Source organism: Protopterus annectens, chromosome 3.part1, assembly GCF_019279795.1.
Source record: "Protopterus annectens isolate FY-2018-M chromosome 3.part1, PAN1.0, whole genome shotgun sequence".
Taxonomy (NCBI): domain Eukaryota; kingdom Metazoa; phylum Chordata; order Ceratodontiformes; family Protopteridae; genus Protopterus; species Protopterus annectens.
Window position 1 is genome coordinate 1,463,226,949 of NC_056732.1, and position 15,557 is coordinate 1,463,242,505.

Genomic DNA, 15,557 nt, shown 5'->3' on the forward strand with positions numbered 1-15,557 from the left:
CTCTCAGTTTTCATTTTTGAGGTCATAATTATTCATTTATATTTTTCAATGTATAATATCTTGGTAAACAATTGCTTTTATCCTCTCATATTTATTGTTGTTTGAGGCTTTTTAAATATTATTAATATGAACATTTTCTTTGGTTTTGCCTGGTTGCTGACTAAAGAGGTCATAATGGCCACATTATGCATTACACTGTGACTACAATGGTTGCTTATTGGTACCAAAAGTATGGTAAAATTAAACATAGATGGCAGAACTAAATTAAAAAATAACTTTTTATTACTTTTAATGATACTATGAAATGCTAGACATTCTTTTCACTGTGCAGTAATCTAATGAACAGTAATGCTGTTACATGGTAGCAGTAGTCAAAGTAATATTATCATCTTCCTAAACAGTTTATTTAAATAAACTCCCTTTTAATGTTCTGTTTAAAGTATATGTACGACTTGATTATATATTTCTGTACAATAGATAAATTTGTTTATAGGGGCATATTCTGACTTTTCCTTTATATTGTCTTGGAAGCATTGTATAAGCACATTCCTCATCATATAACGCAGATCGACTCCCAAGTGTTATCATAAGCAGGCAACTCACAAGGACCAAAGCTGATAAATGAATTGAAGCTGAAGGTAATACATACTGTAATGTAAATCAAGGTATCAATAAATACATCATTCAGATTTGTTTAGAATCACTTATAAAAATCATGTTGATATATATATGTATATTAGTTTTCATTCACAACAACACTGATGACAAGCAGTATTCACTTTGGTGCTAACAAATGTCACATCTGTTAAAAGTTTTCAATAAAGTCAGTATTTTCACTTTGTGAACAGATGTGAGTCAGGTAGCTTGAGATTTCCTTATACAGCCCAACTGCCCTTTGGTCACTTTCTACTGGTATCTTTTTCATGGATTTCAGATATTTGGAATCCAGCATTCAGACTTAGAGTAAAATCTTTCTTATTAAGAATATGTCAATCAGCGTAGATGATAAATCCAGAAAAAGTGCTGTATTTATTGTTGTTTCCACCATGTGCCTTTCCTCCATCTAACTTAATGTTGACTTCATCTCCTGGTTCTAGATGAAGAACGACACTGTTACTGGCGTAGTCATAGTTCTGATCTGCATCTTGTGCAATTGCACTGGCCCGAACCTAAAAAAAGAAGAAGAAAATCATAACATGCTTTAGGATATAAAAATGTATTCTATATTCTGTTGTTAAAGATAAGCATCACTTTACCCACAAAGTCGATCAGTTTCCTGCCTCCTGGGCAATTAGAATATCATACTGAAACAGTGAAATGTAATTAGCTGCCTCCCCATAAGCAGAATAGCTTGGAATCTGTATTGTGCATTTTTTAATTCTTCTATTGTTTTTTGACACCCTTAGTTACTTTATAGGATCATGCAGTAGCCCCTTTCAAATAATTTCTACAAACTGCATATCTGTCATTCTAAGTATTCCATCTACTGATTATGCCCATATAATTTTGTATGTGGGTTTGTATGGTTCATTGAGTACAGATCAATTGACAGACCATTTAAGTGCAAGTTTCAAACTCTCCTGAGATTGTGCTACCTTAAATGTTAAAAAACCGGCCAGTTCCACGACAGTTAACCATTTATTGAGTATAAAACAACTTCACATATCCACTAAGTGCTTTCACCCATTTGCTTCTTTGGGCATCATCAGAGTGTATAAATGAAGTTGTTTTATTTTGTTTTTCCACTCTGATGATGCCCAAAGAAGCAATTGGGTGAAAGCACTTAGTGGATATGTGAAGTTGTTTTATACTCAATAAATGGCTGACTGTCGTGGAACTGGCCAGTTTTTTGTTTTACAAGTTCATGGTTAGTAGTTTATGTCCGTGCTACCTTAAATGGTGTTACATTCAGGAGGTAGAAAAGGCAAAGCTCCTTACATGGGGAAGGGTTTACATAGGACTGCCGCATTATTTTTTTCATAAAAGTCTGTTTTTATAAAATGATCCATTGATCAGGATGAGACTTCAGTTAACATACCATACACTTTTGTACATTTATTTTCCAAAGACTGCTATGATGTTTGACTTGATTTCTTTGAGATAGAGGGAATATTTTTGTCTTTCCCCTTCTCCTTTCTCCTGTTCCTCTGATATACGAGCCCAGTGTTTCTTTGCAAAGATACAGTCCCTCTGCATACTATTGATGCCATGTAATTTGCCCTGTGCATACTAATGATGCCACGTAATTTGCCCTGTGCATATTATTGATGCCATGTAATTTGCCCTGTGCATACTAATGATGCCATGTAATTTGCATCCTAGCATGCCTGCAGTCCACTTCACCATGTTTTGTTATCATTTGCCTCTGTTCAGATCATGTAATATGGCAACCCAAACTCCTTATCCTCAATGCCTTTGGTAACCTTTCCCCCTCATATGTTTTTTTTAAACAATAAACACGTTTATTAAATTATCATGTATGACACAGACAATCTTATATTTATATAAATGAAAATAAACCATACCGACACAGCCTCGATTGCAAACATTATACATTGGAAACCATGCCAACACAACTGCAGCAGCAACGTTATACATCACTTATAATATTCCAGTCGTTGTCAGTCAGCCATTACACAGCTCATTCACATCCCACCTTCTTTTAAACCTTGTTCCTCCTCTGCATGTATTGATCCCACACTTCCCATTTTTCCTATGTAATTTGTTCTTACCCTTTTCTAAAGATCCCATTCCAGTTTTTTATCTGTGTTACTATCTTCGCTACTTCTAGTAAAGTTGGTTTAAACTTTGATTTCCATTTTCTTGTAATGACTTTTTTTGGCAGCCATCATAATTAGACTCAGCAAGGCCTTACTATGTCTAGGCAATTCCAACTCTGTATCACAGCTCAGTAAATAATTTCCTTAGTTACACCAATTAGCTCACCCAGCCACAGGTTTGTCTGTTTTTCGAATATCTGCTTTCAATCTGTATCGCACTGCACATCTCTGGACTGATTTTTAGCTGCCAAACCTTTATAGATTTTTTGATTTTGACATATATTTTCTCACCTATCACAGTGCCACCCTTTTATATAAACAATATTGCAGACTTGCAAGTTGACAGTGAAAAATATATTTATTTCTAGTCCATCTAGAACTTTTCAAGAAAGTTATCAAAGAGACCTAAAAGCTCCCCTATTCTAATTCAAAGACTCATAATTTTAGGTCAGGAATTACAAAAACAGTCCAAAAACACAGGAGAATATTGAATGCTGAATATCACTGCTCTTTTTTTAAGTTAATTTTTGCAGCAGGGGAGCGATTATTCATACACTGATCATTGTTGGGTGCAATTCCCCCACACTCCATATATAAAATATTCAGGGAAATGGCAATCTCATACTTAGTACGTGTAAGTCTGCAGATTCACTCATTCCATCTCACTCTTCTGAAACCTGCACTAATGAGTTTCACAATATCAAACAACATGTGTATTATTGAGCCCTGCAGTATCCCAATACTACCCCAGTGTTACTGGGCTTGCATTCATTTCTCAATCTTGCTGTTGTGCAGGAGCCTGACAACTCCTAAAGAAAATGATTGTTAATCTAAATGTCCTTTTGTTTGCATTTTTGGGTGTGTATTTACTTGCAAACATGTACATAAAGTATTGCTTTATCCAACAACAGGTACTTGTATGCATAACTCTCAAATGGTCCTGATTTTGGATCAACTTTTACACCATCTGTCCAAAAATTTCAGATTTTTTGGCGGAATAGCAGTAGCGGCTGGTGACTTCAAAGCTAGGGGGGCTGCAAGAAGCAATTAAATGGATGGGGCTACTTGGAATGGGGTGGGGCTCTATTACAGCAGGTCAGTGATCTTTACCCGTGATCCTAGTAATGTGGTCATTCATTTTCATTCAAAGACTACCTCGGTATGCACCCACCTGTGATCCTACTGATGTGGTCTTTCATCTTCATTCAAAGACTTCCTCGGTATGTGCCCACCTATGATCCTACTGATGTGGTCATTCATTTTCATTCAAAGACTGCCTCAGTATGCACCCACCTGTGATCCTACTGATGTGGTCTTTCATCTTCATTCAAAGACTTCCTCGGTATGTGCCCACCTATGATCCTACTGATGTGGTCATTCATTTTCATTCAAAGACTGCCTCAGTATGCACCCACCTGTGATCCTACTGATGTGGTCTTTCATCTTCATTCAAAGACTGCCTCAGTATGTACCCACTGCTGGTCCTACTGATATGGTCATTCATTTTCATTCAAAGACTGCCTTAGTATGCACCCACTCATTAAAGGGAGGTTACTAACTATATCATTCATTTGTATTTCTTTCCTGAGGTACAGCACTGATCTCCATGGACCTTTTTCAGACTCAGCCTAGGAGTGGAGTCTCACTAACTTACACAGTTAAACAATGGAGGCTGAGGGAATCAAACCTTCCACCACTGTACCACAGCAAACAGCTGATTTACAACTCCTTAATCCTACCAAAATGTAGTAGCATTTGTCCAAAGGCTGTCAGGTGTGCCAACAAAGTACTCATTGTACCAGAAAGTTAAAAACTTACTTTATTCCAAACAAAAAATAAATAAATAATAAAGTCACAGTTGTAAAATCACGGTTGAGTGTGTTTGTCTCATGAAATAACTTAGGAGCCTTCTTCAGACTCAAATATCATCCTTAAGACCTCCAATATTTATAAGGAGATTGTTATTAGAAACTTGTAATTCAATTAAGGACATAAATAAATAACCATCCTTCTTTTTGAGGTATCGCACATAAAAAAAAAAAAGAATTGTATGCTCAATCCATTAAATACAAAACAGTTACCAGAAAATTTCAGAAACTTATAACCATAAAAAACTAAGATGAACCTTTTTTTAAATATATTGTAAAAATAATAGTCCTAAAAATATATGATCCTGAAAAATATGTACTGTTGAAAATATATGTTGTTAAAAATATTACGCTATAAATAATAAAAAAAAAATCACTTATTATATATACACACCCAGCCTATAGATAATCATAATGCATGGAATAGGTAGCTTTACCCACCAGTCGATTAAACCTTTATCAATAAATACCTATGTGTGTGTGTGTGTGTGTGTGTGTGTGTGTGTGTGTGTGTGTGTGTGTGTGTGTGTGTGTGTGTGTGTGTGTGTGTGTGTGTGTGTGTGTGTGTGTGTGTGTGTGTGTGTGTGCGTGTGCATGTGTATGCATGTATGTGTATATATATATATATATATATATATATATATATATATATATATATGTATACACATACATTACTTATCCCATAAATAACATTTCTTACTTAAATAAATAAATAACTAATAATTAAATAAATAATAAATAAAATGATATTTAATAGTAGCTCCTACCCTCATAGTTTATTATTTACTGGGCAGGCAGTTCATACTAGTTATAAATACCCGAAAGAGGAGAAGAACCTGAAAATTACCCACTGTTTCTTGAGCCTACAACACTTTTTCATTGAATATCAGCCTGACACGAAGCAAGTCAGCATATATAACCTGTCTCTCCTCCATGCTTTGCCTAATCTGGTTATTTGATCCTGTGAGATTGCATTGGGCAGAGGAACGTGTGACACAACAAGAGGGCTCTGAGTTCCTGAAATACATGTGGCCTAGGTTCCTTAGGGTGAAGAGCCATCTGAATGAAGGACAGGCACTGTCATTACTCTACAAAAAAAGTGGAGCATCCACTTACCCAGGCAATTATAGGCCCATCAGCCTAACTAGCCTGATCTGCAAGACCATGTAATGCATTATCATGGACTTTATAAACAAGGACATTGGCAACCTCCAAACACTTGACCCCACATAGTTTGGTTTTGTCAAAGGGAGATCATGCCTGTTAAATTTGGCTAGCTTCTTTGAAACTGTCACCAAAGCCATGGATGAGGGGAGGATGGTGCACACCACCTACCTTGACCTAGCCAAAGCCTTTGACACTATTCCCCACTCGGGCATAATAGGTAAACTCTCCCAGCTAGGCATCAACCCATATGTTACCAGATGGGTAGCTAACTGGCTCACTGATAGAACCCACTCAGTCAAAGTAGGGGAAGCCACCTAGTAGTAGACCCGTAATGAGCAGTGTATCCCAAGGATCAGTCTTGAGGCCTCTACTGTTTGGGATATACTTTTCTGAGGTGCAAGCCAAAACCAGTGGTCTGTGGCTGACCAAGTTTGCAGATGACTGCAAGCTGGGTGCTGTCTTTAATTCCCCTAGTGATGTGAACATCCTCCAAGAGGGCCTTACCCAAATTAATGACTGGTGCCAGAAGCATGGCCTCAAACTGAATGCCAAGAAATTCAGCATTATCCCCTTAGGGGAAAATGTCATCCACACTACTTATCACATTAATAACAATGTATAAGCATGCAATCAGCCTTGATGGACTTGGGCATCCAGGTTGACAGCAACCTGATTTTTGACCACCATGTTGCCTCCATTGTACAGAAGGCTTTCTACAAGGCCCACCTCATAAATAAGGGTATTTCATTCAGGAACAAGGAGGTCATAAAATCCCTGTTGTTGTGTCTTTTGGCTTATCCCGGTTAGGGGTTGCCACAGCGGAACTCCGGTCTGCTAATATTTGGTAGTGGATTTTTATGTGTCGAGTTACCAGCCCTGATGCACAACCTTCAATGAAGGCACGCCCATTCATGTATGCCTCCACACAGAAAACGCTCTAGCTGAGAATTGAATGGGACAATGTCTTGCTGTGAGGCGGCAACGCTACCGCAGCACCACTACCGTGGGTTTAGTCCCTGTACTCCTCCCTTATCATACCCATTATAGACTACAATGCCCCCTTTGGCATGTACCTTGCCAAGCACATGCAGCAGTTGGAGAGACCACAAAGGTTCCTGACCAGGAAAATCCAAGGTCTCAAACACCTATCCTATACAGATAGGCTAAAATCCCTGTCCCTCTACTCAATCTCATACAGACTGCTCAGAGGTGACCTGTGTTTGGGATACAAGGCCATTTCAGACCCAGTCTTGATGGAGTTGCTGCATATCTATCAGACAAACTCCACTTGTGCAACCCAAACGCAAGGCCTTAACCTGGTCTGTGACATTAATAGAACTTATTGGCGGGATAGATTTGTGTCCCAAAGACTCCCTGTCTGTAGAATAGACTCCCTCTCCATGTCAAGCAGAGTACCTCTCTAGCCCTCTTTAAGAGGAACCTAGATAACTGGATGGGAAACAGAAAATATACCCCTGGGATCCCATCTGTGTCCCTGCTGGACAGGGGAAACAGTTGCTGACTTTGAGGGAACATGGGCAAAATTCTTGGCTAGGCTTATAAGGGTCTCTGGACCAATAGCCTAGAATCATCCTATGAACCTATGAACCTATGGATGGTTGCTTTAAATTTCAGTGCACCCTGAGACAGCTAATCAGACTGTAAATGAGATTTGTATATAAGAAAATGTAAAGAAAACAGTAGCTCTCTTACTGTGTCTTCCTGAAAGTCAAGGGTCTGCTGAATTATAGCAGTATCTGTTGTTTTTCAGAAGATATTGCCAAGCTGCTGTGAAAAGTATTGTTTGCTAAGAGGGTATGTCTTAGCATCATAGTAAATTTATTTAAAGTTTTTATTTGTTAAATAACTATGATTTAATAAATCAAGGTAAAAAAGCTGTGGTTTACTAAGAGACTAAGTATGAAGCCAGGTGGAACTACTGCAGGTGAAGACAATAAAACTCTGAAATTAGAGACTGTTTTGTTATCATTTGGCTGATCTTGTAATCTTTCAGAACTTACTTCAGAAAACACTATGGACTATGTAAAGGAGTAATCACAGTGAGGAACATTTTTATACTGATCTGAAGCATTTTCCTTTTTTCTCTTAAAGTTAAGAGTTGCACTGAAATGATTGAAGTGCATTTCATTAGAAATGTAAGTAATGCAGTCTTGTAATGCCTATAGTAAGTAGTATTTAGAGAAACTATGCCATGAAAGTACTAACTTTGTCACATTATGAATAATAAAGTAACCCTCTGTCTTTTTCTATAAAGTACAGTTGTGTACCTACCATAAATGTAGATGTTCGAGTGTATTCATTGTTGCAGTCATTACTCTTGGGTTATCCTGCTGGCAGGCTACACTCAGTCGGCCAGAATTCCAAAGTCTAGGTCCGACATCGGTTGCTGTCGCCTCTTCCCTGACGTCAGTGCGCCAGGGGTATAAAAGATGCAGCTGACGCCATTTTCTTCAGTTTTTCTTGCCCCAGATGTCAGGTGCCCCCAAATTGGTAGGCTGAAAATATGCCAATAAAAATGCATGCACAAAAATAACATTTCCTTCATCTACAAGCAAATACACCACATAAGTTGTATAGGATAGAGAAGTGCAGATAAGTCCCAGCAACGAAAAGGGGGATGGTGGGTGGGTAGCCTGGACTGCAACAGTGAATACACTTGAACATCTACATTTATGGTAGGTACACAACTGTACTATGTTCATCGTGTTTCACTGTTGCAGTCATTCCTCTTGGGTTGAATCACACAGCTGAGGAAGGGTGGCTGGGCTAAATAGGATTAGGAGAAGCTATGAGGCCCTTCAGAACTGCAGTGACAAAGCCTGCTCTGGATTTAGAGTAAAGAGGTAAGTGGTAGTGCTTTGTGTAAGTGTGGACTGAACTCCAAGTTGCAGCCTCTAAGATATCTTTGGTTGGTACTCCTCTGAGGAAGGCTGCTGAAATGGCTGCAGCTCTGGTGGAATGAGGCCTAATGCCCTTAGGCACTGATTTGCCATGTTAAAAATAGCAGGAACAGATGCAATGGCCTATCCATTTGGAAATAAGTCTGTTTTTAGATAGCCTTTCCTTGTGAACCTGCAGGATATGACACTAAAAGTTGGTCAGTCTTTCTGAAAGCTTTAGTTCTGTCCAAGTAGAAGCATAACTGCCTGTGTATGTACAAAGAATGCAGAATTTTCTCACCTTTGTTCTGTGGATTAGGATAAAAGGTTGGCAAATGAATGGTTTGGTTAAGGGCCACACTGGACACCACCTTAGGCATAAATGTAGGGTTTGTCCTCCGAGAAACCCTGTCTGGATAAAAAATGATGAAAGGTTCCACAGCCATGAGTGCTTGTAACTCCGAGACTCGCCTTGCAGAGGTTATTGCTAGGAGTAGAGCTGTTTTCCAGGATAAAAACTTTAAATCTGCTGTTGATGCTGGCTCGAAAGGAGGCAGTGTGAGTTTTTCCAAAACATAATTGAGGTTCCAGGCCAGAATTGGTGCTCTCCTTGGAGGCCTAATATTTTTGGCCCCAATGAGGTACTGCCTTATTAAAGGATGAGAAAAGATAGGTGGTTCTGTATTGTAATGGGCTGAAATGGAAGAGGCATGAATCTTAATTGATGAGAAGGAAAGGCCTTTGTTCAGCATCTCAGTTAGGTATTGTAAAATCTGAGGGATATTTGGTACACACGTGTCAATGCCTTGTTCCTGGTTCCAAGCACAGAATCTCTTCCATTTTTCTGCATAAAATTTTCTGGTGCTGGGCCTCCTGGCCTCCAAGATAACATCCGTAACAGCTTTTGAAAGAGGAGTGTTCTGAATGGCTACATTATCCTCCATGCTGCCAGATTTAAGGTCCTGAGTTGGCTGTGCAGGATCTGATTGTTTTGTTGGGTCAGCAAGTGAGAGGTTTGAGGCAATATCCATTAGGGACCTTGAGACAAGCTCTTTAGGATTGGGTACCAGTGCTGGCGTGGCCAGTCTGGTGCAATCAGTATAATTTTTGCTTCTTGTCTGACCTTTAGGAGTACCCTGGGAAGGAGAGGCAGTGGGGGAAAAGCATATACAGTTAGATTTTTCCAGCTGAAGGATAGGGCATTGATTTTCCATGCTTGCTTGTGATAAATCCTTGTGCAAAATCTCTGCAATTGGCAGTTGTGAGGGGAGGCAAATAGATCTATGTCTGGGCATCCCCATTTTCTTATTATCATGCTGAAGACTTGTGGATCCAGTTTCCATTTGTGGGGATCCATAAGGTTTCTGCTTAGTTCGTCTGCCAGAGTATTTGTTTTTCCTGGCAGGAATTGCACTTGCAGGTGAATTTGAAAAGCCAATGCTGTGTCCCATAAGGTCATTGCTTGTCTGCAGAGGGGGTAGGAATGTGTACCTCTCTGCTTGTTTATGTACCACATGACCGTAGTGTTGTCTGTCTTTATCAGTAACTGTCCTGGTTGAAGCAGGTCCTTGAAAGCTGTCAGGGCATTTTGAACAGCTAGCATCTCTTTTTGATTGATGTGAAGATGCATCTGGTTTGCAGGCCATGTGCCCTAAATACATTTTCCTGCCATATGGACCCCCCAGGCATAATCTGATGCATCCGTTGTCAGTGTCTGTCTGGCTGTGGATAAACTGAATGGCAGGCCCTTGTTGTGGTGACACGCTTCTGCCCACCATCAAAACTCCTGTTGCAGGCAGGGAATGAGTGGAATTACTGTCTCCAGCCTGTGGCAATGCTGAGTCCAAACACTTTTTAGATACCATTGTAGTTTCCTCATATGCAGTCTGGCATATGGAATTAGTAGAATGCAGGATGCCATGAAACCCAAGTCCTGCAGGATTTTCCTTGCAGTTAAGTGGGTTTTTGTTGCCAATTTCTTGAAGTAAGAAGTCAGTTGCTTTTGTTTGTCTGGCGTGAGATAAGCCATCTGGGCAGTTGTATTTAAGCTTACACCCAGGAATATTATCTCTTGAGAGGGCACTAGTTTTGATTTCTTTTCGTTTACTGTGTACCCTAGGCCAATTAGTAATCTTTTTACAAATGCCAGATGCTGTAGAAGAATGTCTTTGTTCTCTGCTTGAATTAGGCAGTCGTCCAAGTAGGGATATATTTGAATTCCTTTTTGTCTGCAAAATGCAATTACTGGTGCCAGGCATTTTGTGAAGACCCTGGGCGCAGTAGATAAGCCAAAGGGCAGTGCAGAGAATTGGTAATGCATTGAGCCAGCTATGAGTCTGAGGTATCTTCTGCAAGATTGTCTGATTGGAACATGCAGGTATGCCTCTTTTAGGTCCAAAGTTACGAGCCAAGCCTTCTTGCCCAGCATGGGCAGAAGCTGCTGTAGAGTCAACATCTTGAATTTTGGAACTTCCAGAAATGTATTTAGTATAGACAGGTCCAGTATTGGTCTCCAGGTTTTGTCCTTTCTGGGTACTAGTAAAATCCTTGCCCCTGCTCTTGTTGTGGTACTTGCTGAATGGCCCTCATGTCCATGAGGGCTGTAATTTGTTTTTGTGCCTCTGCCCATTGATTGTGTGGCAGCCTCAGGTCTGGCATACTTTTTGACCTTGGTATAGTGTGAAAATGGAACCTGTAGCCTTGGGACACTATGTTCAGGACCCGTTTGTCTTGGGTAACCATTTGCCAATTTGATGAAAAAAGTGCTAGTTTTCCCCCTAAGGGGGCTGCCAAAGGAAAAGCGCTTGGATCTAGTAGAGGAAATTTATTGGGACTGTTTCCTGTAAGGTTGTGATTTGTCTTCTCCGCTTTTGGAGGTAGGAGCACCCCATTGTTTAGGCCTGTATGAGCCTTGGGGCTGAGATCTGCCTCTGGGATGCCTGTATCTGCCTCTTTGTGGTCTGTCTGATACTAGAAAGGACCAATTTTTTGAAGGCCAGTTCCTGCTAAACCTGGGTGGCTGTACCTGAAAGAAATCCTTGACTGTCTGCATGGAGTTTGCTTTATCCTCAATTTTTTTCAACACCTCTTCTGCTTTAGTACCAAACAAAGTATCATGCTGTAATGGTGCATCTAATAATTTTGCTTTAACATGATCAGGCAGATTCTGTTCCTTTAACCAAGCATGCCTTCTAATAACAGAACCTGTAACAGCGGCCCTGCAAGAGGCCTCCAGTGAATCATAACCACATTGCAAAGTATGATTTCCCACTTGTTCAGCTGCATGCAATAAATCCTGCAATTCCTTGTTCTCTGAACATTCATTATTTGTCAACAATTTCTGTTTAAGCAGTGACATTAAATATTGCTGATATTTAAGCATATGAAACTGACAATTTAAAGCCCTTACAGCCAGGGTAGCAGAAGTGTAGACTTTTTTCCCCCATCTGTCTAGAGCCCTAGAATCCCTATCAGAGGGGAAAGGGTTTTTTTGCAGTGGAAGCTTTAACCCCTTTGGGACCCTGAGATATAGTTTCTGGGTCAGCAGCGGGGTTTTTATATAGGAATTTATGAGAATCCGGGACCCTGTAGTATCTGTCTGGCTTAGCAGGTGCAGGGGGTAAAGAGTCAGGGGACAGGCCGGACTCTGAAAATACATCATCTACAATGTCTAGAACAGGTGGAATAGCAAGGGGTCTGTGTTGAAGAAGTAACAGGAAGTCTCTGAGCCTTTTCTTAGACTCAGAATAATCTTGGCTCTCCCAGTGGAAATGCTCCCTCATGGTATGCAGGGTTTCCCCAAAAGAATAATCCTCAGGAGGCGAAGCTGAAGGAATGGATTCTTCAGCATCAGAATCCTCATAGGGAAGCATGGAATAATCCTGTTCAGAAGAGGAATCAGAGGAAATAGAAACCTGATCAGAAGAATCATACTCTGTCTCTTGCTTAGGCCTCTTATCAGGAAGGGGATGGGAGCCCCTGATCAAAAAAATTAGGTCTTCGGCCATTTTGAGCATCTGTTTTTTAGGCATGGAAGTCTGAGTAGGAAACTTGTTTCTTTGTCTTTAGAGCTGCTTTAGTCTTTGTCTTTGAAGCTGAAGATGGCTTAATATATAGTTGTGTAGGTCTGAAGACACCGATGCCTGCTCAGCGGCTCCGGGCCCATCTGAGGGAATGATTTCCGAGTGTCCAATACCTTGAGTATCCAGAGGCCCAGTCGGCTCCACGTGGGAGTCGGAAGCAGACTGTGGCTCTGAGGTAGCAGGCGCCAGGGGCTGCAAAAGCACCTCACTGAGAACCGGCGAACCGGCGACTGGCCTAGCAGAGGCTTCGTCGTCGGTTTTTGGACCTCGGATGCCTATCCTTTTCCTTGTCCTTGCGTTTTTGTAAACTCTGGTTGTCAACTGGTCTGATGGCATTATATAATTAAATCTTCGGCCAAAATAATGAAATGCAAAATCAAACCGAGGCTTGACAGTGCGTTGGTTAAATCTAGCACAAAACCGACAGCTAACAACGTTCTGTTCAGGGCCTAGGCAAGGGATACAGTAGGAGTCAAAATCCTTATGAGGTATTTGCTTACCACAAGAAATACAATTGTTAACTTTTTCTGACATCAATCTGGAGCAAGAAAATAGTTCCCCCAATGGGGTACTTAGCTTTAATGAAGACTTTGGTTCTGAAATTCGGATTTGAAAATCTCAGGAGTCGGCCGACCGGCACTTGCGAACTGCTTTTGCTTCGGGCACCGCGCGGCAAGAAAGACTGAAGAAAATGGCGTCGGCTGCATCTTTTATACCCCTGGTGCACTGACGTCAGGGAAGAGGTGACAGCAACCAACGCCGGACACAGACTTTGGAATTCTGGCCGACTGAGGGTAGCCTGCCAGCAGGATAACCCAAGAGTAATGACTGCAACAGTGAAACACGATGAACATCTGAACATCCTAGCGATGTTTGGTCACATACACCATTTCAGTGTTTGCTGTGTTTGGATATCATTTTCTATTTCTGTTCCTTCTCCATCAGTGTTAGCACATGGGAAAACACAAATACCATATTACATGCTTTTGTAGACCCACCACTACTAGCCTGTATCTAATGCTTGCTCAGTGAAATAATTGATAAGACTGTAGTTGTATACTTGAATTAACTAGAAACAACTGAAATGAAACTGGAATGAAAGTCTTTATCTGTTAATTGAACAGGTGCCAGTCTCTACTTTATGGGCCAAGTCTTTTGCATTTTTCAGAATGAATTCTGCAGCAGTGTAGTCCAGTTAATAATGCTTTATTAGAGGTTCACAATATTTGAATATTGTCTTCATTCCAGTATGTAGAAATACTGGAATGCTGGTTAGTAATTATATCCAAACTTTCTGCACGTATATTCTGATTCTCCTGAATAATATAAACTAAAACAGTCTTTATTTGACCTGTCTTCTGTACTCAGGCTCAAGTGTCTGTATTGTAGACCTCTTGTCATACAAGTCCAAAAGCTAACTCATATTCTAAAATGCTGGATATTTATGTCAGCCCAAACTAATTGACTTCACTGAGCATGTCTGAAGTATTTCCTAATAATACCAGAACCCTGTAATGCTTTTCATGCCTCTTTAGCCCTGGCTGCCTTGGTTTCCAAGCCTTGTCTTGCATGTGCCTCTTTATCTAGCATTCCATTGCTATGTACATTTTTTCCTTGAAAAAAATTCTGTAGCTTTCCCTGAAATCTTATTTTGTACATCTTATGCTTAGCCGGCAAGATTGTATCTTTCCCTTAAAAAGAAAATTCTGTACTTCTCTGAAACTAAATGCATACGTCTGACTCTATATTTTCAAGCCTATTATTCTACCTTAATGTATTATAGTGAGTTTACTAAGAATACCCTCACTCTAACACTCGGATAGGGCTCTTCCTTTATTCTTGACTATAGAGTGAAGTTATGCTTTGCTATAGCATTATTTTTTTCCACTCCTTCTAGTTTCTTCCTCTTGGCTCAATATGTGAAACCTTTAACTTGCTGAAAGCAATACACAATAATTTGGGGATATATGTTGACAGTTAAGCAAGATCTAAAATCTCTCCCATAGCAACATTTGTCACATCAAAACTTTTTGAACATTTTAGTGAATTCAGAACATCTTTTACAATACAGATAACATTTTTGGAACCAGCTTCTCTAAAGGCATTAAAGTGGAGTTTGACTTGAACATTTCTCAGGGAAATGTTTACGCAGTGATGAACCTATCAAGAGTGTGGAAGTGACAAAATAATGCAGAATGCGATTACACTGGAAAATAAAGTGCAATTAAAACTGCACAGAAATTGTAAAATACAAAATTTGCAGATATGATGTTAAATTAAGTGCTGTCAGTTTACAAAAAGAAAGGCCAGCAGCTACATATTATCTATTTATTTTTATTTTACTATTTTCAACTGGATAAATCAACTAGGCACAAGGATCTTTTTAGGGGTGAAAAAATTCTGGCTGATTAACTGATTTGCTCAGAGTCACACAGTAAGTAAAAGTGAGACTGAGACTATAAGGATAAAATATGTTGTTGTGTCTTTCGGCTTTTTTCGGTTAGGGGTCGCCACAGCGGAACTGCGGTCCGCTAATGATTGGCAGTTGATTTTTATGTGCCGAGTTGCCAGCTTTGACGCACAGCCTTCAACGAAGGTATGCCCATTCACGCATGTCTCCACGCAGAAGACACTTTTATTTTACATAAAAATGCAAATGTATTTAAAAAAGGAATTAATGAAATGCATCACTTAATTCTTTCTTTGACTAAATGGACCATCAATAAACTTGAGTCAAACCCATACATGAATACATATTTA

At 39.9% G+C, this 15,557-nt stretch overlaps 1 protein-coding gene across 1 annotated transcript in view; it reads right to left on the reverse strand.

Moving 5' to 3' along the window:
* Nucleotides 1–260: 260 nt before the first annotated feature.
* Nucleotides 261–15,557, reverse strand: part of C1QL3 (complement C1q like 3) — a 682,501-nt gene continuing 667,204 nt past the window's right edge. The window contains exon 2 of the mRNA XM_044067534.1: nucleotides 261–1,169. Coding sequence (XP_043923469.1) covers nucleotides 990–1,169 — 180 coding nt within the window. The 3' untranslated portion in view covers nucleotides 261–989. The remainder of the gene's footprint in view (nucleotides 1,170–15,557) is intronic.